Here is a 25,677-nt window from a genome sequence, read left to right as displayed (position 1 = left end):
ATTTCAAGTTCTATAACAAGTTGGGACAGGTGTGTCCAGGACGAGAGTCCCACTGGCATTAGGGGTAGATGCGCTGGTAACACCTTGGGAACCAGTTCTCCCTTGTATGACGCTTTCCCTCTGTTTCGACTTCTGCCACATCTTTTGCGAAGAATCCTGGAGGTGGTAACACTTATAATAGTGTTAGCCGAATTAGCCCAGGAGGGCTTGGCCTGGTGGTCGATATAGCGAGTCTTGTGGGGGTCATTCCTTGAACACTCCCAGTCCAGCAGGACCTAATGGTCTTAAGTCCTGTATCTCCGCCCTGTTGATTCTCTACCAGGTGTGTGGGAGTATCTTGGGGCATCAGGTGTCAGTGGCCCAGGTGTGCAAGACCACGTTTTGGTCTTTGGGTTATACATCTTCAGGGTTTTTACCAGGTAAATGTCAAAAACATAGAGGATACTGCCTTTGGCCTCAGCGTATTACAAACAGCAGAGTAGGTCCTTTTCTGGTGGCAGTTACCGTGCTAGTGTCTCCCTCCCCTCAAGGGTATTGCTTTGGGATGTCCCAGATAGTAATGGCTGCTCTCTGTCTGGTGATGTACGATAAGATGCAGGTGCCATTGTTCAAATCAAGGATTTAAAATTGGATTTTACCTACAGCTTAACTGGAAAATGCTTTTCTTGGAGTACATCACGGGACACAGAGGTCCCTCCCCTCTTGTCTGGGAGGTTTGCTTGCTACAAAACTGAGGTACTTCCGGTGTAGGAGGGGTTATATAGGGGAGGACTTCCTGTTTGATCTGAATGATCTGCCAGTGTCCATTCACCCATAGGTGGTGTATAACCCAGATAGTAATGGCTGCTCTGTTTCCCGTGATGTACTCCAAGAAAGGGTTTTTACAAGTAAGCTGTAGGAAAAATCCAATTTTAATCCTTGATTTGAACAGTGGCACCTGCATTTTATAAAATAGTATGGTGAGCAGAGCACTTCAACTGACATTTAATAAAGATGAGACATTTCATCATCCTAGGGAACTGACAGTCATATTTCTCAGCACATACTCACCTAGGTTAAGTTTGTCCCACATTAAAACTGGTTCTTGTAATTATTTCTAGTTTGCTAGAGAGTGAACAACAGAAAGTGTGTGTGCTCAGTGCACACAGCGCTGTAAATTGGAGATCAGTGGGTTATGCTGTCCTCCTACAGAAGGTTTTTGACAGTAAGTTGCCTTCATTCAAACCTTTCTGGGAAATTCCTCTGATGACTTTGCCACAGAAAGTAACACACTTGATTGCCATTACCTTGGTAAGATGGGTCTCTGATTTGGCTTCCTTCTCTTTCAAGGTTTGTTTTCTTATCTTGCACAAGCATATGTTTTTGTGTTGAGATCTAGTTTTGTCATAATACAGGAATTGTCTTTAGCTCTGGTTTGTAGCTGTTGTTGTGGTCATTAACAATACCTGAAATGCATTTGGTGAACGGACATTAAAGCATTCAATTGCTTGTGATATAAATGTTGCCTAAATAAACTTTTTTTTTTTTGTTTTTTTGTTTTTTTTTTTTTTTTTTTTTTTGCAGATTCTCTGTGTAGTCTCTTGTGGAATCTCTTTCATTACTATAAACAATTTTTGCCGTCTATCCAAGCACGGATTACTGAGTTACGTAATCCAGTGGAAAAAGAGCTGAAGGTAAGAAATCAGTTGACAGTAACAATGGTATATCTGCCTCAATATGCGATATTGGTAGGGGGGTGTAAAACCCTTGCACCTCCTCCGCACTATATGCTTTTCAAATGTTTCTTTGAATCCACAAGAAAGATTTCCTCTTTTGCACAGTCATCTTGAAACCCAGGGGAATGATCATTCTGCTTCCAGAGGGCAAAAAGTTTCACTGTTTCTACTCAAATTCCTTCACATTTCAAAAATAGATAAAACAATGTTCGTCCCATTTTGAATCTCAAACTTTAACAAGTTTCTGCAAATCTAAATACCAATATTCTCTGCGCTAACATTCTAAAACAAATGTAAAAATGTTCCAAAAAAATAAAAACTGTTGTTATTGCAGCTCAGTCGCCGACGCGCTCCCACTTCAAACAAATTTTAACATAATTTACATAAGTGCAGTGCAACCTCATAAAATTTTACACAATTTTGTCAATTAACATATATGTCTATATGTGCATGCAAGTAAAAAAAGTGCATATAAAGTTCTGTGCTCTTTCATATATCAATAAAATGTCCAAAACCATAGTCTTCTGTGTACTTTTCTTATCACTGTATCTCTGCTCCAATGTGCAATATCCCGCCTGTGTCAATACTTTTCAACAGTGCAATATTCTTGCACCATCCACACAAGCCTCTTACATCTGTGTTTGCGCCACCAAGTAGTAAGGTCAAAATGCGCCTGGCCCTTTTAAATAGGGCCACATGTCATCATCGTGTAAGGCAGAACCAGAAAGCGAGACCCATGTAACGCTGATTTTTTTTTTCCTGCTTACATCAATAAAATTACGCTGTAAAAGGATTCGTAAAATCAAAATTGGGTCAGTTTTCAGTAATATATGTGCCTTCGCATCCAAATTCACGGTAAACGCATGTACATGCATACACAATGTACAAAGTAAATTTGAGCTAGTGATGGGAGAAAAATTTTAGAAATCTGTATGTACATGAGCCCTAACCCCTTCTCTACTCCATCCAATATGAAAAAACATTTTTGGCTGGAGGCGACTTAGAAAAGTCAATTTCCTGTGTTCTGTCTTGTATCCTACTTCAGTTAACTATTCATTGATTTATTTATTTCTGTGATGTAACATCTTTGGATTGTAAAATTTTATGTAATATATGTATTTGTATCTTAAGGACTTTGTGAAAATATCCAAGTGGAATGATGTCAGCTTTTGGTCTGTGAAACAGTCTGTGGAAAAGACACATCGGTAAGAGTTTGGGGTCAGTTACCTAAGGCTTACCTTTATGCTTTAGAGCACCAACAACAAAGTATAATAGCTAATAGTAAGGTTCTAAAATAACTGCACATTCTAAAAATACAATTTTCCTAGAACATTTTTATTTTTGGGTCTGGGTTTGGACTGTGGACCAACACAGGTTACAGGTTCTTCCTGCCTGTTTCTGAATTGTGCATCTGTGGCCCCATCGTAGCTGCAGCTGCATACCTGGCAGCTCTGAAATGGGCAGCCATTTAACTGTGAAGGAATTAATATGAAGGAGCAAGCTCTGCAAATCTTATGGTGGCAGCGCTACCACTGCAGAAGAGTGTTAGGAGTGGGTGTGGTCACCCTAGCAGCTGCAAAGAAGGCAGGCTCACCAGGTAAAAAATATATTAAAACGAGTGTGCAGAAGAAAAGGAATATGCTTGAAAAATACTAGAAGTATGCTGCCTTTTTTCTGTTTGTGTTTCAGAAAAACTTTAAATGGTTTTCAACTGCAAAGGAGAAAAGCATTAAAAATAGTAATTACATAGAAGAAATTGTGACGAGCACTAAAATATTCTACTAGATCAGATTCCTACAGATCTAAATTACCATAAAGGAAAGATACAGTATATGACATAAGGACTACTACTAGGTAGTGCAGAACATCATAAGAAATTTACATTTTTTTAACGTTTTAACTAAAACTTCGAGTCTGCTTGACAGAGTAAGTGTGTGGGTAGCTAGGTTTTGTTGAAGACATTTGTTAAAATGCTGCGTTTTTTTGTTAAGTTTGTTTTTAGTCTTAATATATTTTTTGATTATGTTTTACATTTTTTAGAACACTCTTTAAATTTACAAAGAAGTTTGAAGCAGCTCTTTGTCAACCATCTTGTCATGCACTAATTGAAAGTGTTCAAGAACAACAAATGGATTTTAATGACACCTCAACAGGCTCAACAGGCTCAATGATCAAAGGAAGCTCTGCACTACGGCATCGACTTGCATCCATTCTGAAGGCTACTTTAACTGGAGCAAGTAGTACACCTGTAAGGCCATTGATGAAATTGTTTAATACCTAGGCAAACCAAGTTTAAGATCCAAAAAAAAAAAAAAAAAAATCGGGAGGCTGCACCTTTAGAGATTGTCATATGGTAGCATCATTTGGTGTTGCTTTTTCATATATTGAAACCTACTCGGGCTGTAAATTAACATTGCAGTTGTTTACATGGTTATTGTCCATTTACGTGAACTTGATTTAGAACTTCCCAAAGCTGCTGATGCATAAAAAACTCACCTACTCTCTGTCCAACATCTGCTACTATTTTAACTGTTTTGTATTTTGACCTTCACCAAAGTTCACCTTTCAGAGCATGTTACACCATAATTTGGGTTTAACATGCTCCAAACCTACACCCCAGATCCCAATACTCATCAAAATGTGTTTGAAGTGCTGATATGTGGTTTTACCAGCATTTATGTAGTTTTCTGGTTTATTCATGTTCATTGATTGTAGGGTGGTATGTCTTGCCTTAATCACTTATTATATATGCAGTCATTTGCACATTTGTTTTGACAGCTAAGCTGTGGGGAGGATGTTTATTCTTCAGAGTCTCTTCAGCATCGCCTGCCTAAATTGACAAAGAAGATGAGGAGACTGTGCACTACATTTATAAAGAAGAGCCAAATGCCAGCATTGTTTGAAAATCTCAGTGAATTTATAGGCATGTATATTGTGTTTTCGTTGTATATTGTGTTTTCGTTGTGTGCAGTTTTTTTGATGGTTCAAGCATGTTACTATGTAGTAAAAAATCAGTTGAGCCATAATGTGATTATTCAGCCTGCGTTATCTGATTTAATTGCAGAAGGTGTCACGGAGTCTGTGAAAGAGCTTCAGGATCTTAAAGTAAACCAAACAGCTGAAAAGGAGAAGCAGAAGTCTGAAGCCAAGAACATCCTTTTGCAGAAGCAGAGAGCTCTCTCTGAACTTTTCAAAATGCTAGCCATATGTGGTGAGTAAATTTCTCCTTTTGCATTTGTTATATTTTATATGCATGCACCTTACCTTGTTTTTCATCTGGGTAATTTAATGGTTTAGAGTTTTTAAGTACATTAATGGATAAGGTCACCTTTGGGAACATGCTACAGGTTCCACCCGTTTTTAGACAGAACATGCTCCCACTGCTGTAGCCTCTCCCTGACCCGCAACCTCTAGTGACAGCAAGCTGGGGCTCTTCTCTTAGAACTTGTGGTCACAATTTAAAAAAAAAAACTTGCAGGGCTCCGCCCATCCAGACACATCTTCCGTTCAGTGTTCTGTGAATGGGAGAGCTACAAGCACCTACAGCCTCTGCGCCTGTTAGCTTGTAGTTCTCAATGAACTGTTGGGTGCTCGAGGTAGTTTGATTCTTTCTGTCATTGTGTAACTGCCTGCTCATGCAAGCAGACAGGCTACACTGACCGTCAGCAAGAGGCCTGCATTGCACCTACAATCTGCTGATGTGCAAGGCTTTGCATACTCCTAGTAAAAAATAATGAATGCACTTTTTTTTTTTACCTGCAAAAAGATGTGCATTTAATTATTTATTTTGTATAGGTAAACTTTTAAGATACTTTTGCTTTCTTTAACAGCTTTTCATTATCTCTTTGCTGTTCCTGTGAGTTTGTTCAATGATTCATTACATTGATACCTTGTTCAGAGTAAATGCTTACAATTGTCAGTTATTAGTATGTCAAATCAATGGGTGTAAATAACGCAAGATTCCAGTGCTTATCTAAGGCACATTTAAAATATGGCTTTATTTTTTTTTTTACCATTAAATGAATGTTTAGTTTAATTTTGTTGCGTTTTTTTTTTCTTTTTGAATTGTCTGTTTTCGGTTATGTGATTGAGAAGCCCTTGTAGGAGTGGTCAGCAGTACTGGAAAGTGCCAAGCTGGGGTGGTGTCAGAACTCCTAGCTGGCTGGTGTTTGCATGAAGCTGAATGTTACTGGATGGTAGAGCTGCACGATTCTAGCCAAAATGAGAATCACACTTTTTTTGCTTAGAATAAAGATCACAATTCTCACAGTGTAACATCTTTTACATTATTCAAAAAAATTGGGCTAACTTTACTGCTTTTTTTTAATTCATAAAAGTATATTTTTTTCCCAAATTGCATTTGAAAGGCCACTGCTCAAAAACAGTGTGACATAAAATTTTGCAACAACCACCATTTTATTCTCTAGGGTCTCTGCTAAATATATATATATATATATATATAATGTTTGGGGGTTCTAAGTCATTTTCTAGCAAAAAATAATGATTTTAACTTGAAAGCTACAAGTGTCAGAAAAAAGGTTAAACTTCCCTCCTTTACAGACCTAAGTCCATTCCTTTGATCTAAAGAGAAAAAAGTTACAATGTTTATAGTTGGCTCAGCTTCTGAGGATTTTTTTTTGACAGCTGTCGGCTTGAGCAGAGAATTATCTGCATAGAAAGAATCTGGAAAATTGCTTTAAAGCGGAGCTCCACTGGGTTTTTTATTTTTTTTGCAAACATTAACACAATCAAACATTGACACTTGCAAACTCACTGTTTTGGAGATTGAGCTTGCCCGATGTCATCTTTTGCTGTAAAGATCAATTTATATAAAATCTGTCCAGCCAGTTTCATCTTGCTTGTGGGCATTGGATAAAAAAATGAGGTTTAGGGACTTTTTTTGGTTTTTATTTTGCATAAGAAATAAAATTATACAGCATACAAGTTAGAGTGCTGAATGCATATACATCTTAGAGTTCTAACACAATCTGTTATAGATACAGTTATCAACATTTTAAGATTGCCAAAAGGAGGTTCCATTTACATTCTAACAGGGGTATAGACTATTGCACTATTATCCTTTAACAATAAATTTAGCGTGTAGTATGACTCGTAGAGAGTATGTATCTAGATGTCAGATAATATCAGATTCCGACTGCAATAGTGTCTCCCTTATACAGAGAGAACTCCAATGTTATATTATATCCTTAGGCTATAAAAAGGGGAGACAAAATGATCTTCTAACAGAGTTGGTGGGATCAATCTTAGTGTATTATAACTCTGTTATCCTTGCCTACATTCATTATATTTAGTGCAATATAGTATTCTCTGGTAAAGAGAAAAAGAAGAAAACATTAATCAATAAAAAGAAAGAAAAGAGAAAAAGAGAGAAACCGTAGCAAAACAAAGCAAATTCCTGCCATACATTGCAGCATTGCTCACTCTGCCTTATACCTCACAGGGAACGTATTGCCCTATATATCCCTTTCCTTTACATACGTTTATTTTCCGTATAATAGTCATGTCTACATCAACCCAGAAGTAGCCTATCTTTAATTAATTGGTGTGGGGCTAGACCAGGAACATCCAACCACGCTTGCCATATCGATAGGAACTTTTGTGGGACTTTTCTATGTTGGTAAGCAATCTTTTCTCTTATTAAAAGCCTATTAACACTGTCTATCCATTGCTTCTTGGTGGGTACTCGCGGAGTAATCCACCACTGAGCAATTAATTTCCTTGCCATGTATAATAGGCGAATGAGCGCTATACGAGTAAGTGGGGGTATCGACTCATCATCTGTTCCTCCCAATATACATGTTACTGGTGTTCTCTCAAGAGGTATCATATATATTTCTGTTATTGTGTCTAGCACATCCTTCCAGTATCTAAATAATTTGGGGCACTTCCAAACCATATGGAGCAAGTCCCCATGATCACGTTCACATTTTGGGCACAGGGGAGAGTCTCTAATTCCCCACTTATATAGTTGAAGGGGAGTTCTGTATGCTCTATGTAGTAAGTATAGGTGTGAGATTTTCTGGGATGCAGATAATGAAACCAAGGGGGCATTCACCAGGCATATATCCCAACTATCTCCGTCTATTGCCCCTATGTCCTCCTCCCAGCTCTGTCTACATGGTAGTCTAGAGGAATCTTGTATTCGCGTAAGAAGAGTGTTATAGCAGCGAGATATCATCCCCTTTTTAGTTTCTTCCATAAAAACTTCCTGAACAATCGGATGTTCTGTGTGGTGGATCCTGACAGTTCTGCTCTGGGTTTGTATAGCATGTCTCAATTGGAGATACTTATAAAAATTGTTATGTGGGATCTCAAACTCTATTTGAATCTGCTGGAATGATTTGAGGGTATTATCTTGGTATAGTTGTGAAATATATTTGATGCCTGCATCCTCCCAGTTCTTAAAACCTTTTAATTTTTGTATTTCCTTAAGTTGTCTGTTTTTCCAAAGAGGTGTGCAGGACAAAAAACCTGCAACGCCCAATAATTTCTTAACAAAAGACCATATCATAATCAACAATTTAACCGTAGGGGCCTCAGGGTCCAAATGTAAGAACCCCGCCTCCAAGCTTGTCAGTGCTGAATAATTATTTTCATCACATGTTATAAGCATCCGAATCGGGTCTTTGGGATCCAATAGGCCCCATCCTCCTAACTGTTGTAGTTGGGATGCTAAATAATACATTCTGGGATGAGGAACAGCAAGTCCCCCCTCCTCCTTACCATGTTGTAACGTGGATAATTTTATCCTTGCTATTTTTTTCCTCCAGATAAGCTCCCTAAATTGGGTTTCTATCCTATCGAACCATCTCTTAGGTATCCATACTGGGGAATTATTAAAAATATATAGCAGTTGCGGCGCCCAAACCATTTTAATAAGGTTAACTCTACCAGCCACAGACAAGGGTAGCTTACACCAAGCTCTGCATTTTTCTCGGAATTTAGTTAAGAGGGGTGCCAGGTTCTGATCAATATAGGTGGCCGGGTTCGATGTCACCTGAATCCCCAGGTAGCAAAATGAGCTCACCTGTTGTATCATTTCTGCACCCAGGGGCAGTGGAGTATTCAGGGGGTCAAGTGGCATCAACACCGACTTGTCCCAATTAATGGAAAAGCCTGATAGTTCTCCAAAATCCTTAATGAGGGACATGACCGTTTGTAATGTATCTTTTGTGTCTCCTAAATACAGCAGGGTATCGTCTGCATACATGGATACCACATCTTTATTCCTTCCTCTCTGAAAACCTACTATTCTTGTGTCCCCTCTAATTTTTGCCCCCAAGGGCTCTAAGGCCAGGGCAAACAGCAGGGGCGACAGTGGGCACCCCTGTCTGGTGCCCCTAAATAAAGGAAAAGTTTCCGAAATCTCCCCATTAATCCGTATCCTGGCAGTGGGCGTGGCATACAGAAGCTTTATCCAGCGGATAAAGGTGTCCCCTAGTCCCATGTTCCGTAGTGTCTTCCACAGATAAGGCCATTCGACACTGTCGAAGGCCTTAGCTGCATCTAGTGAGAAAATTGCCCTATTGCCTGTGTTGTCCACTGGGAGTTGTAAGTTTAGGAATAGCCGTCTTATATTTTGGGCCGTGGATCTCGTGGGGATGAACCCGGATTGGTCTCTATGCACTATTTTATGAATTACTTTGGCCAACCTGTTTGCTAACATCCGAGCCAGCAACTTAATATCGGATGTAAGTAATGATATGGGCCTATAAGAACCAGGGGAGTTCGCATCTTTACCCAGTTTTAATAGGACAACAATGATCGCCTCGTTCATCGAGTTTGGTAGGGAGCCCTCTTCTAGTGCCTCATTCTAAACTTTCAGTAATGTGGGAAGCAGAGAGTCAGCATAGCGTTTATATATCTGACGGGAGGCCATCCAAGCCTGGTGATTTGTTATTTTTAGTTTGGGATAAGGCAAGGTCTAGTTCTTCTGCCGTTAAAGGGGCGTTAAGCATGGGCCTATCTTCTATTGGGAGATTGGGGAGCTCGCAACTTCCTAAAAAATCTTCTATTGCACTGTCAGTGGGTGCCACTTTGGAGGTATAAAGATCAGCATAAAAATCGCTAAAGACTTTTAGGATATCAGAGGTAGAGGTTTTCAGAGACCCCTGCCCATCGCAAATGGCGGGAATAAGAGAGGATGATTGCTGAGACCTTGCCATTACTGCGAGCATATGTCCAGTTGTCTCCCCCTCCTCAAAGTGTGACTGTTGCAAGAAAAAGCGTTTATTTTCCGCTAACTGCAGTGCTAGTTGGCCAGACATTGTCTGCGCGCTTAACCATGCTCTTCTAGTATCTTCTGTGGGGTCATTGGTATAAGTGTTCTCAGTCTCGGTGACCATATTCCGTACCAACAATTCCCAGGCCTTGGTGTCAGTCTTAATCTGTGAGATTGTTTTAATAAGCTGCCCTCTCAAAAAGGCCTTCGCTGCATCCCAGACCACTCTTAATTTAGCAGTGCCAATATTGTCCTGTAAAAACAGCCTAAGTGCTGTATGTATAGGGTCAGGTTCAGTAAACAGCGAAAGCCAGAAAGGATTAAGCTTCCAGATTGGGCGCCTGATCCTATCTGGCAAAGAAATGGTCACCCAGAAAGCAGAATGATCAGAGATATTCCTATCTGCATATCCTGATTCCAAAACTAGTTGTAGCATCTTATCATTCCCCAAACCCAAATCTATTCTAGACAATCCGACATGAGAGGCCGAGTAACAGGAGTATTTTTTGTCACCAGGATGTTTACACCTCCACACATCTATCAGACCTATTTCTTCAAGCATTTTAGCAAAAGGGGTATTACCCTGTATTTGACATGTACTAGCAGCAGGTATAGGTAACTTATCCTTAATAGTGTTTAAAAAATTGTTATAGTCTCCCATTGCCAGCAAGGGTACTTCTGGGTATTGGGCCATGAAGCTTGCCAGGTGTTTAACAATCTTGGAGGTATATGGTGGGGGAATGTAAATACTAGCGAGAATACATCTTAGGTTTGAGATTGTGCACAGAAGAAATATATATCTGCCTTCTGCGTCTATGCGTTTTTGTATACAGTTGAATTGAACATCCCTCCTGATCAGGATACTTGCTCCTCTAGAATAGGTGGAGTGGGTTGCATGAAACTGGGCCACATATAATCGTGGGCTGAAGCTGGGGGTAGGATCCGCAGAGAAGTGAGTCTCCTGCAGGCAGACCACCCCCGCATTCAACGACTTGAGATGCCTGAGGACCGCCATCCGTTTTATTGGACTACCCAGCCCTCTGACATTCCAAGTCACAACTGTCAGTTTAGCCATCCCCATCTCACTTTAGAGACATTAGTCAGTCTAGTATATCCCTTATTAGCCCCCACAAGTTGTATATCAGCATGACACCAATGAAATAAAAGAAAAACCATATTATTCTTAATTTCCTCCTTCTGGGGACAATTGGGTATTTGTAGACATGGAATCAGAGTGCAAAGCAAAGAAAAATACTCTAGTATGTTAGGGTACAAGCACAGAAAAAAATAAATTTTAAGCTTAATGTATATTGCTCTGTATGGCATAACTCTAAAGGTTGGTAGTTCACACAACCGCAACAGTTGCATTGTTAACTTTTCCTCCACACAACAGGTGTGGGGGGGGTAAGAGCCTTGAAAACTCCCGGTTAACCAACAGGTTAGTTCTTGCAGGGGTTTTACAGTAACGGCAGGCACGTAATCCTTCTTTACTTGTATTCCAAAAGGGATAAAAAATGGGGAGGGGGGGGGGGGAGAGCAAGAAGGGGGGGTTGAAATAAACAGAGCTCCTCATCCGCCTAAGCAACGAATATGGGTGCAGGGACTGTCCACATCCATCAGCAAACTCAGGTCCCGAGGCCCGCGCCCGGCTCAGGCGCCCGCCTCAAAAATGAAAGAGGAGGCTGGATCCCATCAGTCCAACACCAACACAAGGCACATCACTTACGGGGGGACATCTCTTTGCGGTCTAGCAGCTTTAAGGGCTCTGTCTTCCCGATCCAGCCACTGAGCCGCCATGTCCGGCCGATCAAAAAAGCGTGTTTCCCCGAGTGCGACCACCCGTAGGCGGGCAGGATACAACATTGCATAGGGTAAATTCAGATCTCTTCGTTTAACATCTATGAACTTTGCTCGCTGTTTCTGGAGTTCAGCCGAGAAATCTGGGAATAGGGATATCTTGGAGTTCTCCACAACTAGTTTACCTCCCATGGTTCTGGCCTTGGCAAGGATGGCATCTCTATCTTTGTAGTTGAGAAGTTTAAAGAGAAAGGCGCGAGGATGATTGCCAGGTGGTAGTGGGCGAGATGGCACCCTGTGCGCTCTCTCAACCGCAAATAGTGGAGAGAAAGCTTCCTTTCCAAATGTGTTGAGAAGCCATTGCTCAATGAAGGTGACCGGGTCTTTACCCTCTATTCTTTCCGGGAATCCCAGAGCGCGTACATTGTTGCGACGCATGCGATTTTCTAAATCATCCAAACGAGCTGCGTGCTGGTCTGTTAAATGGCAGTTATACTTTAAATCTCTCTGCATGGGTACAAGATCGTTTTCAATCACACTGACCCTGCTCTCTATTGCAGCTGTGCGCTCTCTCAGTTTTTGCATGTCCTGTCTCACATAGGATATCTCAGCTTTGACTCCTTTAACTTCATCTGTCAGATTTGATATGGATTTGTTACATATAGTCACTGCTGAGAGTATGTCTCTGAGAGTGGGTTCAGTATTATCCACGGGCATGCTTGGTGTCTGGGTGCCCTGATATGAGTGTGATGCTGTACTTACTGCGGACTGCAGGAGATCCAGTGCCATCCTCCAGCGGAATAGTGTTGTCCAACTCCAGCTGGCCTCCCTCCTCTTCACTAAGATCGGATGTGGGTGAGGGTGGCTCTTTGGAGGTTTTGTTGCCAAACAGGAGTCTCTGAGCGGCCTCCTTGTATTTCTCCTCCTGTGATCTCTGTGGTAAAGCGCCATCTTGGGCCTGTGTCACGGGCGAGCCGGCGCCTTCCTTGCCCCGTTTTGGCATGTTGATCAGCCGCAGATCGAACGGCGATATGGACCGGGCGAGTCACCAACAGTGTGCGGTTCCGATCGGGGGTGTTATCGGGTCGGATGGATGATCCACAGGATTAATTACAGGATTCTCGGCGGAGGAGAGGTGCGTCCTGCTACATGCGCTGCCTTGCCACGCCCCCAGGTTTAGGGACTTTAGATGAACCTATGACCTGGTAAGGCCAATTGTTCCATCCCTTGGGACTTAAAATGAAAATGTGGCCTGGTAAGGCCGCATATTTCCATCCTTGTCATGCATCAAAAAGGGGGAGAAAGCTAGGGGTGGGACTTTATATGAGGCACGTGGTAGCCAAAAAGTAAAATGGTGGACATTTTTGGAATTTTATTGATTGCAAAAGGATACAATTAAGTATAACAGATACAACATGTAACAATGGTACAATGGTAATACAGTATATATAACATCATAAATCAGTATCACATAATATAGCAAGCAAAATTCTTCCGGAGTGCACCAAAACAGAGTTAGATAAGCCAATAACGCATAATAATACTTGCAGAGTCTATGACCTCATTGGTCCAAAGAAAGGGTATTAAGGGTAAACTTGGTATCCGGGTAATGTAAATTGAGAACATGGCATATGGCAGTTCTATGCGTTTCGTGGCTAGAGGGCCACTCGTCAGGAGCGAGCACAAGATGTGTCTATAAGTAAGAAAGATTGGCTAGTTGGTAAGATATATGCAAAATTTGCAATGGTGGGTTAAGAACCCCTAAACTAAAGGCCTGATGACTTACTGTGGTTCGTATGTTAGCGGTGTGATGCCAAGCACCAAGAGCCATCCGAACAAGTGCTCCCAACAGGGAGCCGCGGCGTACATCTCGTCCGAAGCCCCCTGACAGGCACCGAGGCAGGTAATGAAACACAGACTCATTTGAAACGCTAGACTAGAGTATGTCTGTCCACAAGTCGAAACTAAACTTTTTCATTCCTGACTAGTACTCTCTAGTCCAGGAGTCATACCGTCTGGGGTCTGATGGTAGCCTTCTTCGATGCAGTCCTGTTATTTTGGGAGAAGTCAGTCCAGTCCCTGAACAGCACAGTTCATTTGGCACCAGGGTCCAGGTTGTCCCTAGCTTGGTGGCTCAAGAATCTGACTCTGGTACTGAGGATTTTCTTTCTGTCTTTTGCAAGGCCCTCATGACAGATGCCAGGCTGTCTGGCTCTGGAGGAATCCAGTCTCCCACATCCTGACCCTTCTAGTAAATTTGGCTGTCCCAACAGTGCTAGACCTAACTGCTAGAGGGTCTCCAGATTCATTGTGACATCGCCCTGACAGGTGGAGTACATTAAGCTTTGGGAGAAACCTCTAATGGAAGCAGTGGATGCTCTAGTTTCTTAGTGGGAGTAGTACAGCCTAATCTATGCCTTCGCTCCTATGGAAGGTATTTTTCGTTTGCTCTTTATCTTGTTTTGCAAAATCAAGATGAAGGGCTTTCCAGTGATCCTCATTTCTCAGTATTGGCACATGCAGACCTCATAAGACTTCTAGCTAATGCTTTGTGGGCTCTTTCATATCTTCTGTCTTTAGGGCCAATTTACAGTCCTGCTTCCATGGTCACTGGCGTTAACAGCTACTGTTGAAACCTGGCTTCTAAGAATTGGTAGTTTCCTCAATGTTAAAAGCTAGGAAGTCTACCTTATCATAAGTAAAGCCTGGTACACACTGACAATTTTTTTTTTTTTGTTTTTTTATTCATTCAACCCAACTGGCTTGAGGAATTCTCTGTACTAACTATGCAATGTTAGTACTGCAATTTTTCCGTGGAGCTATTGTGTTCTGACAGGGGATTGCCCCCCAAGCCAGAACACACTGGTCAGCACTCGCAGCCAATGGTCGCAACCACTCCAGGAGCTACACACATGCAGCAAGCTACGCTTCTTATACCAGACTTTTATTGGGCCAACCTTAGGAGATATCTGAGATGATCCACACTTTGAACCTATGCTGGGAGCGAATTACAGCAAACAGCTTGCAGAAATTGGTGATATACAGTTTCTTTAATTTGAACTTCTTTTTTCTCATCTGTTTTTGCCAACGTATGTCTGGCTAACCCCAGTGGCTTGCGGTTCTGTTCTGCTGACCTCTAGGTGGCAACTGAGAACAAGTGATATTACATTGGATTTTTCATTTTTTTTAAGAACGACTGTTCATGGAGCTTGCACATCACATTAATTTATGTTCCTACATGATATACACCCCTGAGGAGGGAAAATAAATTCTATTTCGAAACACTTGGGTGTTCTGTGTCACAACACTTGTTGAATCACTGACTAACAGATGTGGTAGTATTGTAATTTGACACACATGGTTATGTAATCTATGCATATATCAAACAACCATCACAACATGATTTTTAGAATGTGTTTTTATTTTTGTTCCAATAAAGATTGTATATGGTCTTATGAACCATTGTTCACTTTTCTTAATTCCTTTTATGGTTGCCCTTAAAGTGCCGCAAAAGTGGATTTAGTCCTAATGTGTATATATAGTGAGTACAAAAATCATTTTTTTATGTGTTTCATATATTTATGTATATGTTTATAAACTCTAGGCCTGTCCTACCGAAAAGGACTTTCTTGGATTCGTACCAAGAACAATCAGGATATACTCTGCCTGCACCCATTGGATGTGAACAGTGCTTTGACCATCTCAAACACAAAGACCAGTGCTGAGTATGTTGTTTTATTAATGAATTAATGAATTTGTTTACATTTCCTGCATTATTTAATGCAATCACTTGAACCATTTCTAGTAATCTATACTTCTCAAACTGTTTTTATTGCCATGCTTATGGGAGGCTTTGTCATGATCTTGTACTTGTACTTTTTATTCATCAAAGAATTGCTGCTAACAAGCTCCCTTACGCTTGGTAGTATTTTAATCCTGTTAACAAGCTCTGTACTTTTGTATTTCTCAATTAGTCACACTTCTGCCTTTTCTCATGGTAAAGTGCGCTTGTGGCCAGGCTAAGAACATTAAACTTAATTTTTCCAAACTAGCAGTAAATATTACTATTACTAGCAGTAAGTATAAATATGTCATAATAGAGCTTGTTCCCGCTGGCTTTCTTAATATAAGAAAAGAATATTAGCTGGCAATTGTGTGGTCATGCAACACTGTATGCAACTGAGTTTTTATTTTATTTTATTTTTTTCACAGTTTTCTTTTGGTGGTATTTGATCAGTGCTAATACTGTACACTGTAACTTTACTAATGACACTGACTGCAAAGGGGTTAACATCTAGGGGCAATCAAAGGGTTAATTGTGTGCCCCAATGTGTAAAATGTGCTGCTTTTATATAACTATCTGTTTTTTTTTTTCTCCCTTCTTTGGAGATTAAACAGCCAGATTGCTGTTCACGATACACAGCGTTCTCTGTTTTTCTAAACGCAGAATTCTGTGTGTGGCTACAGCTGGTCAGCTGACTTCAACCAAAATCATTGCTTAAAGCGGGGGTCCACCTATCTATCGTCTTTTTTTTTTAGTTCATTCACAAACTTTTCTTCTCAGCATTACATACTCACATATTGTGTGTAATATGTCCGCCTGTGTCAGATTTCGTTGGAAAGAATAACTTATTATTCACTGCAGGCGGTTTCCATCTTCATTGTGGGCATTTGAAGCCCACAAGCATTTATTTCCTGGATGCGGTGAATGCTGTGCTCCCAGCATTCACCGCTCGTTCCCACACATGCTCAGTGGCATCCTGGGAAGCCTGAGACTAGCTCCCAGGACTCTGTGCGGAGTCTGGGAGAGGCTAGAAACATGCCTACTCCCACGGGAGGAGAACCAGGAAGTGCAAAGAAGAATAGAAAAATAAAAGGTAATTACGGCGATTTAAATTTTTTTAAACGGCATGTCAGCATCTAGGCAAGGAAGAGAATGCATACAGATATTATTCAAAATTTGGGTGGAACCCAGCTTTAAAATCAGCTGCTAAACTTCCTGGCTCCTAATTCCTTCTGAGTACACTTTTATATAATCACCACATTTGCATAGCTGGGGAATGTATGCAATTGGAGAAAGGTGCCCAGACGTGGTCAGTTTCTAGTTTCAGACCATTCTCACCGGTTTGATCAATTCGTAACACATTTTGAAAGGGCTTGCAAACACCACAACAGATCTAAAATGGTACTTGGTGCATTTTTGATAATATAGCACTCTGTGCAATGCATTGTTGTACATTATCATACTTTGCAGTACTCTGCTCATTTTGAATGGTCCTGCAGAGCACCAACACATGCAACTTGCATTACTGTGCACGTTGCTGCAATGGAGTAAATGAGGTCTAAATGGCTGCTTTTTTTTTGCTCTTGTGTTATATCCATTGCTTGTATAAGTTGGCTCAGATATTGCCTTATGTGATGCATTTGTCAGAGTGTTGGATTTTTGTTCGCATAATGAATTGGGTTCCAAAACACATAAAGATATTGGACTGATGTTATGTTTGTATACTTTTACTTAGGTTACTAGCAGAGATCACAGTAACTTGGGATGGATGTCAGAAATATTTTTACAGATCTCTGGCAGGTATCTCAAGATTGGAAACTGCGCTTGTGTCTCCTGTAAAGGTAATATATTTAGCTCTTGGTTTTGTGAAAAAAAATTATTTAGTCGTACAGTTCAAGACACAGACTCTTTAATCATTATGACTGGGTTATATATGCAGCTAACCTCAGGTGATTGCATATTGGGGAAAAAAAAACTGCCACTGCCAGCTAGCAACACGAAAGCTTAACGTAGAGGCTTTCTTTCTGTGTCTCCTCCTCTGGATGATGATCCAGGATGAGTCTACTATCAATTTGTTGCATCATAGCCATTGTGTCTTGTAGCTTCTGGATCAGTGGATGACTCTGCAGAGCTCTGGGGGACCATACCCAGACCCCTTCTGGTGGAAGATGCAGGGTTGAGCGTTAATGTTTTGCACTCGATCCTATGGTGGGCTTTCCCCTTGGCATGTAGTTCTGCCTGGTTTATATCTTTGCCCCTGAAGGCCCCTGCAGGGGGTATTTGGGTGAAGCCAGGATGGAGTTATTTCGCCATTTTATACTACTACTAAAGTTGGGAGTACTGGGTGATAGCCAGCCCAGGGTGCCCTTGTCTAGGTTTCCCCTTTGGAGTGCATTGGGATCTGCTGTCCACTCTTCCAGTGTGAATACTTCTATGGGAGCAATTTCAAATTTCAAAAGCACAGCAGATCACAATCGGATGGGATTTGCTAGCTTGGGCTCAGCTTTTTAGCTTCTTTGAGGGTGATCGTATGTCTGTTCAGGGCCCTAGTACCTTTTTTTTTTTTTTTTTTTTTTCCCTTTCATTTCTTGACAGGAAGTTTCTGCCACAGTGTCACATTCCATGGGTAGATTTTTTGACCTTGTTGAGACCATAGAAAGCAGGTGTCACAGCCATGCACCTTTTTGACAAATCTATCAAGCCTTTGTCTGCACTAAACATATGGCCCACAATTCCATTGATGTCTCTGTCCACAGTCAGACATTTTCACATGCAGCCATACACTATTGTGTGAATGGCTTGCAAGATGCAAGTCGCTGAATTACAAGGATGAGTCTGCGAGTCTACCCACATGGTCAGGATTCTCTGGTTCACGCGATTTGTCAGCTGAATTTTTATAATATAATATAAAATTTGTTGAGTGCTTCGCCTTTGAGGTATAGTATAAGTGCATCTCAAGATTGCAGGGTGTAAAATACTTTCCATCTCCAGAAAGAAGGTATGTGTCACTGCCAGTGGATCCTCTTTGTCAGAGGTTCGCAATGGTTCCTTTAGTCCCTCTCAGTCCTCCGATGCCAAGCATAAGGCAGAGGCATTCTCAAAGTGTGTATGTGTGGCAGGGTGAAATGTCAGTTGGCCTTCAGGTCCCCAAAAAAGTTTTGAAAGGAGTCTAGAGTGTTAGCTACAAGGGCCACAAATTGGAGTTTCACACTGTTTCATACTTACCAGTTTGTCTCCTTCCCTGTTAAGGCAGGTGTATCGCCTAGCTGTTCCGCTAGGATAATGCTTTCAAGGTTTCTGCTCAAACCTTTTCAAAGTCTCCAAATTGTAAGGAATCCGGCCCATTCTGGATCTCAAGACTCTTAACTTGTTCCTACAAGTTCAAAAGTTTTGGTGTGAAAATGCCAGGTAGGTCATTAGCTTCCATTTTTCGATGAGATTTTACAGCCTTAATAGACATCAGGAATGTTTATTTTGCATTTTTAAGTAAACAATCAGCATCGTCCTGTTTGTTCACTTATGCAACTGCTTGGTGGGAGCCTCTCTATTGCTATTGCTAGTGGTCTCCAAGCCTGACCGTGACAGGTACGTTCCAAGGGCCGGAAGCGGTTAAGGAAGTTGCTTGTCTCTCGCCATATGCTGACTACTGTGCATTCACCAATTGAGGCAATGTGTACTAATCTCTGAATAGACACGTCTAGCACTGCACAACTCCCTAAATTTAAAAATGCTCTAAAAAAAGGACGTTCTGTAGAAATCCTTACCATTCTGGATCAGAAAAGTGGGCCTTATACAATGATTGGCCAAGCTTTCTTTCTGCCTTCTGATAATGTTGAATCTTTGTATCCTATGAACGCAGAATTTAGCATAAAATGGTCTGTTTCCACAGTGTCTGTTTCCACCCAGCCATAGTTGCACATTATGCGGACACTACAATCCCTATTGAAGATACCCCCACCTTTAAAGACTCCAGTGGGTAGGTGCTTGAAGACTCTTCCAAAAAACCTTCTTTGTGAATGCAGGACAGGCTCTACAGCCAACCCCTTAGCTTAGCGGTTATGCAAACTATGGCTATGTGGGCCAAAGAAATTCATGATGACCTTTCTCCTGAGATAGACAGCCCAAATCTTTACACAAGGTTGCAACTTTTACATTCAGCCATAATATGTTGTGTGTATTCCATGGAGAACCTGACTCCTACTGTGCAGTTCTTATCCATGTGCCCCTCACAGACAAAATTGTCATCTACTGCAGGTCCTTACTACCTATAAATTTTGTACTATGGAGTACATACAGGACACATGGCCCTTCACTTCTATTCTGTGATCTCCCGATTGCTTGATGGCAAGACTGGAGCCTCTGCATGGGCAGGATTATATGGGGACTCTACGGGGCAGACCAAGTGTAGCTTGTGCCAGTGTTCAGTCACCTGAAGGTAGCAGCATGTACTCATAATAATAATATACTCAAAATTCCTCTTTACTGTAAAACTTTGATTTAGTAATTCTCATAATAGCGTTACCCCTTTTAGGTATGCATTGAAAATAGGATGTTTTGTAATCTGTGTGCTCTGTGCTTCATACATTGTGTATTGAGCACTCACTTTCTAGGTGTGCAGTTATTCCAGGAATCTATGGACATCAGTGGAGGCAAAAGAAGTGTCAGGAAAAATGTTTGTTTCATTAAATAAATATGCCACTAAAGTAACTGCTGCGGTTTCTTGCTTTCCAAACTACTGCTTTGTCTTATTACCTTGTGTCACAATATTTAATGTTGCTTCTTGTGTGTTTCTTCACAGTCTCACGTATATATGCTAGTCTTTGTTCACTTGAGTTGTGGGTATTAATCTATCTTCAAAGAGAGAGGTGTTCCAGGGTTGCTAGGGCACTGCTGACCCCAGAGGAGCAGGTGTTTGAGAAGAAACTCCTGCATCTTCCTTCCACTTCCTTAGACAGCTGTGTGTCATGGCTTCCTCCTCCATCAAATTCTCTCAGAATTTCCTTAGACTTCCCCAACCTCCCTTGACAGCACTGTACATTTTGTTTTGCCTGTCTTTTGAATTCATTTATTTTGCTCCTGCAGCAGTTTAGCCATGACTTCCTCACTTTTCTGCTGGAACAGGGATTCTGCTGGCTTAAATGCTAGCTTTTTTTTTTGTCTACCTAGTGAAGTGACTGGCATCAGGTGGTATACAGGGATTTAAAAAAATCCTTCTACATAAGTTGTACCTGTTTATCTGCAGTCTTCTCTTCTCCATCTGTTCAGAGCCCAGAATTTAAAAAGCTTGTCTGTGCTGAAATTGGGCACTTCACAGCTCAGTGAGGAGAGTTTTGAGAGCTGATTGGAGTGAAGGGAGACACGCCCTTCACAAAGCACACAGGAGCAGAGCTGAGACTGTCAATCGCAGGCTGTGTGCTGGAGCTCCCTCCCCTTGTCATCTTTTTCTCTTGGTGTCAGGAAAATGTCAGAAGTGATTCATGCTGATAGAGGAATGAAGTAGCAGACAGAATCGACACTTGGTGCTCTAGATTGAGACAAGTACAAGCTATAGAGGGATATGCTCTGTTCATATTTCATGTCTGAGGTTTGCAACCACTTTAATTTGCCTGTAAAATTAAGAGTTGTAAAGGCAGAAGGTTTTTTTTTTTTTTTTATCTTCATGCATTCTTTGCATTAGGATAGAAAGCCTTCTGTGTGTAGCAGCTGCTCTAGCAACCCCCCAAATACTTACCTCAGCCCCCGCTCTGTGTAGCGATGTCCACAAATCCCTCAGCTATCCGAGACTCTCCCTCCCGATTGGCAGACACACAGCATCTGCGCCATTGGTTCCCCTGGCTGTCAGTCAGTTGGCCAATCGAGGGGGAGGGGCCCAACGGCAGCTCCATGTCTGAATGGAGACACGGAACTGCAGCTCTGCTCGGGTGCCCCCTTAGCAAGCTGCTTGCTGTGGGGGCAATTGACAGGAGGGAGGGGCCAGGAGCAGCAAAGAGTGACCCGAGAAGAGGAAGATCCGAGCTGCCCTGTGCAAAACCCACTGCACATAGGAGGTAAGTATAACATGTTTGTTGTTATTTTAAAAGAAAAAAAATAGACTTTACCATCACACTTATCACTAATTTGCTGTGTTTTTTTTTTTCACCTGCTCAGGAACTTGGATTGGGGAACATAGAGCGATGCAAGGGTTTTTCTGGTCACCTGCTAAAGGTCCTTGTGAAGCAGAGGAGCTCCCTCACAGCTGTTACTGAACAGTGGATTATTTTTAGGTACCTTCCAGGCCTCTTAACCCTTTTAGTTAAGCATATATGTGACTAGACTTATACTTGTTTTAAACACTTTGTGTAGTCATGAATTCCCATCAGGAAGGTTTCTTCAGAGATAAAGAACCCAGTGCACGCTTGCCATGTAAATCATTTAGTAATAGGACATTTCCAAAGGCTGTTAAAATTTAGCTGAATGTTAAATTGTCTAAGCACCTGACAGCTCAGATTCCAATCAGTATGGTTGGCTTAAGTAGCTTTTGAGGTTTTCACTCCACTTTCTCCACCACTTCACTTTGTTTTCTTTCATGTTTCAGAAAATTGTTGAGCAGCATTCAGGAGATCCATTCATGCTTAGATGCATCTAATGACTACAAGATTGCTTTCCCACCTCAGGACGGAATGCAACAATGGCTTGATCGACTGCAGCACCTGATTACACAGTGCAGTGTTGTACTGAAGGAGCTCTTATTGTTTCTAGAGTGCTGTCCTGTAAAAACTAGTGAAAGTGAAGATGGTATATCTAAGACAACAGATTTGAACATGCCATCTCCCGCTACTGCTGACTGGCTGCCAAAGCTGTGCACCATGCGCAAATCAGACAATGACTGGCAGCAGCTGAATGCCTCAGTGACAAAAATGTTAAGAGAAGTGAAGAACTCTAAGGAAGCTGTGGATAAGCTACGACCACAGCCCGGTGGGAATGCCTTTTATTCTTGGTGAGCAGGTCTTCCAAAGGCCTTTAATTCGATTTCTGATCTGACTGGATGAAATTTATTTGGTGGAATTGACAATTCATATTGAAAATTTGCTTTTTCCTGTTTTACTTTTTTATATCAGGACAAACTTTGAAGCTTGTTCAGCAGCAGTTGACACTATGCAGGAGGTCGCTGTAGACTTAAGGGATGTTGAGTTGCTGTTTGTTCTGCCTGAGACAGAAGTGAAGGAGGCTGCACAGCACATGATCTTTCTGAAGAGCATTCACTACCTCAGAGAAGAGATCCGTATCGCAGGAAGGGAGTTCTCCTTGTGGAAATCCCGTCTACAGGCGATTGGACGAGCAAAGAGTAAGATTAACTTTTATATGGAGTGATGTGCAAAAGTACAGTCACTTTTAGACAGAAGAAATAGGGAACTGTAAATGATAAACAATACATGAAGATGGAGACAGGAATCAAGAATTTCGGTGCACTTTTTAACATAAATTTTACACTAATCAATTGTCACATAGAACACCCATCATTTAGAAATGTATCCCTATGGCCTGTGCTTCAATAGTCTGTCACATATCCAGCTTTAGCCTACTATTAAAAAGACCTACTTTTGTTTACCATAGGTACTAAAGCCAGTGTGCACCTCTTTATATCAGGTAGCTAGGATTGAAGGTGATAATCTACACACTCAAGCAAATAGTACTGTAATATGTGTGTGTTTTATAAGGCTTGTACTACAAGGGCACTTTCTGCCAGCTGCATGATCTCGCATGCCTTCTACTGTAAGGAAATAATTCTTGAATTCTTTACATAAGCAGAACAGACAAATGGATACATAAAGTACAGCCAGCTTTGGAAAAATATTTGACATAAAGAAAAAAAGGATCTCTTGCCGATAACCAAGTTATTTGTTTAAATTTCCCAATTCAGCTTGGTTTATGAAATGTTTCAGTGTGCAACCATTGTATTTTCGTTGAGGTTTAGGCCTCATTAACACTGGAGGTTAAAATAACATTATAATAATGCCAGTAGCTTTGCAGTGATTTTTTTTTTTTTAATGGATGAAAAATGTCAAGCGCTGGTGAGCTGCGTTTTTGAGTGTTTATCAGTGTTTTTTGATGTTAGAGCATTTTTACAGCTGAAAAACTCCTCTCAGATCCCACTAGTTTTGGGGGTTTTCTTTAAAGCCAAAAAAATGGCCCAACCAAAAACTGCCAACAGCCTATGTGTGCATGGATACATAGGATAACATGATGGGGAGTTTATTGAATATAGAAAAAAATGTCTGAAGCCAAAAACAGCAGCTGTAAAAATATCCAAAAACCTTAAGGCCTCATGCACACTGGACGTTAAAATAACGTTCTAAAAAAACGTCAGTAGCTTTGCAGTGAGTTTTTGAATTTTTTTCAACGTTTTTGCAATAGCGTTTTTTAGTGTTTTTCCGCTTTAGCGTTTTTTTTTTTCGATGGATCAGAAACATTAAAAAATGCTGGTGAGCGACGTTTTTAAATGTTATAGACGTTAATCAGCGTTAGAGCGTTTTTACAGCTGAAAAACGTCTCTCAGAACCCGCTAGTTTTTTTTTTTTTTTTTTTTTTTACTGCTCAAAAAAACGCCACTGCTCAAAACTGCATGGACACATAGGATAACATAGTGGAGAGTTTAATGACTGTAGAAAAAACAGCTGCTGTAAAAACATCCAGTGTGCACGAGGCCTAAAGCTCAGCCTTCGCGCATATAGTAGTCATAGGTGGGCTGTTTATCTTTATATGTTAAGAAACTGGATCATTCCAGTCTCCTGGTGTCCCACAAAATTAGGAGCGCCCTGGGTACTTAAGCTGGACAGTTTACCTTTAGCATACTCTAAAGTAATGTTATTTTAGTAGGAAGCACACACTCACTTTGTTGAGATATCAGGGGTCTAAACAGACCCCTGACATCTCCTCTTTGAGACAGGGAAAGGGACTGAGGACATTGATTCCCCAGTCCCTGTCCCAGCATTGAAGGTAAATGGACAGAAGACAGAGGCTCCTGTCCTTTAATAAACTGAGCAGAGTAAACAAACCGGTTACTCTGCTCAGTTTGCACAGGAGAGATCTCTCTCACTGTGTCCAATTCAGAAAAGGCAGGGGCCGGTAAATGATGCTCCCTTCCTCTGCTCGCCATTCTGACAGATCTCCACAGCTGGCCGGAGAGGAGGGAAGCTGGCTGTGGGGGACATGGGGGGGTGGAGGAGGACAGGGAGCCGGAGAAGAAGGGGGGGGTGAAGGACACGGAGGGGGGCTGGAGGAGGAGGATGCAGGGAACAGCTGGGGATGGATCGGTGCAGCAGGAGGGGGGGCAGCTGTGATCACCACTCTTCCTATATAGCTTTTTAGCCGACAGCCACGGAAGGGAGAGGAGGAGAAACGGCTGCCGGCTATATAGGGAGATCAGTGTTCACAGCTGTCCTTCCTGCTGCACCAATCATCCCTGACTGTGAACCAGGGGACAATCTAGGATCAGCCCCGCAGCCGTGATATCGGGCAGCACTTGCGGGTGTTCGGGAGCCCCCCCCTGAAATGCGGGGGGCTCCCGCACCTTGCGGAAGACTTGGGATGTCTGCACTTGTACTTGAGTGTTACTGGAGTCAAGTTAATATTCCTTATCATGCAGACATGTTAATCTGTCTCTTTTCACTGCATTTCTTTTTTTCTGTGGAGACCACCAGTTAATGTATGCACTTTATGAACTTATGATAAAGTGGAAGTCCAGTCAAAAACATTTTTTTTTTTTCCTATTAATAGTATGTTAAATAGCTTTATCTTTTGATATTATTCATTTTCTGGCTAGCTGATTGTTTCGCTTAGAAAGTCTTATCGAATGCCAATCGTCTTCTAACTGAATTTGCTAAGCTGTCTTTCACTTCCTGAAAATGTTGTTGGTCGTTCTTAGACAGGCATGCCTAGACCTGCCCAGCACCACCCCCATCCCTCCTATCCTTCACAAAACCTGATCCCCTCCTGTCTTCAGAGCCTTGTTTTGGCCAGCAGCTTCTCCTGAGAGAGAGGGGGAGGGCAGGCTTTGGAAGTATTTTATGTTTGTTAGAAACTGTAAGATGGATTACAATGCAACCATGCTGCAAATTTTCTACAGTGTACAACCACGTGGTTGTTTCTGCATGGCACTG

General features: G+C 41.5%; 1 protein-coding gene across 1 annotated transcript in view; it reads left to right on the top strand.

Moving 5' to 3' along the window:
* The window catches only part of MDN1 (midasin AAA ATPase 1), a 455,945-nt gene that overhangs the window by 329,396 nt on the left and 100,872 nt on the right, over positions 1–25,677 (top strand). The window contains 10 exon segments of the mRNA XM_073628928.1: positions 1,564–1,673; positions 2,847–2,920; positions 3,756–3,963; positions 4,494–4,638; positions 4,780–4,926; positions 15,359–15,479; positions 17,274–17,379; positions 21,686–21,801; positions 22,113–22,514; positions 22,636–22,862. Coding sequence (XP_073485029.1) covers positions 1,564–1,673; positions 2,847–2,920; positions 3,756–3,963; positions 4,494–4,638; positions 4,780–4,926; positions 15,359–15,479; positions 17,274–17,379; positions 21,686–21,801; positions 22,113–22,514; positions 22,636–22,862 — 1,656 coding nt within the window.

Source organism: Aquarana catesbeiana, linkage group LG04 (assembly GCF_042186555.1).
Source record: "Aquarana catesbeiana isolate 2022-GZ linkage group LG04, ASM4218655v1, whole genome shotgun sequence".
NCBI classification, from domain to species: Eukaryota; Metazoa; Chordata; class Amphibia; order Anura; family Ranidae; genus Aquarana; species Aquarana catesbeiana.
Note: the sequence above shows the minus strand (reverse complement) of the source record. Positions and strands in the feature narration are given on the sequence as shown.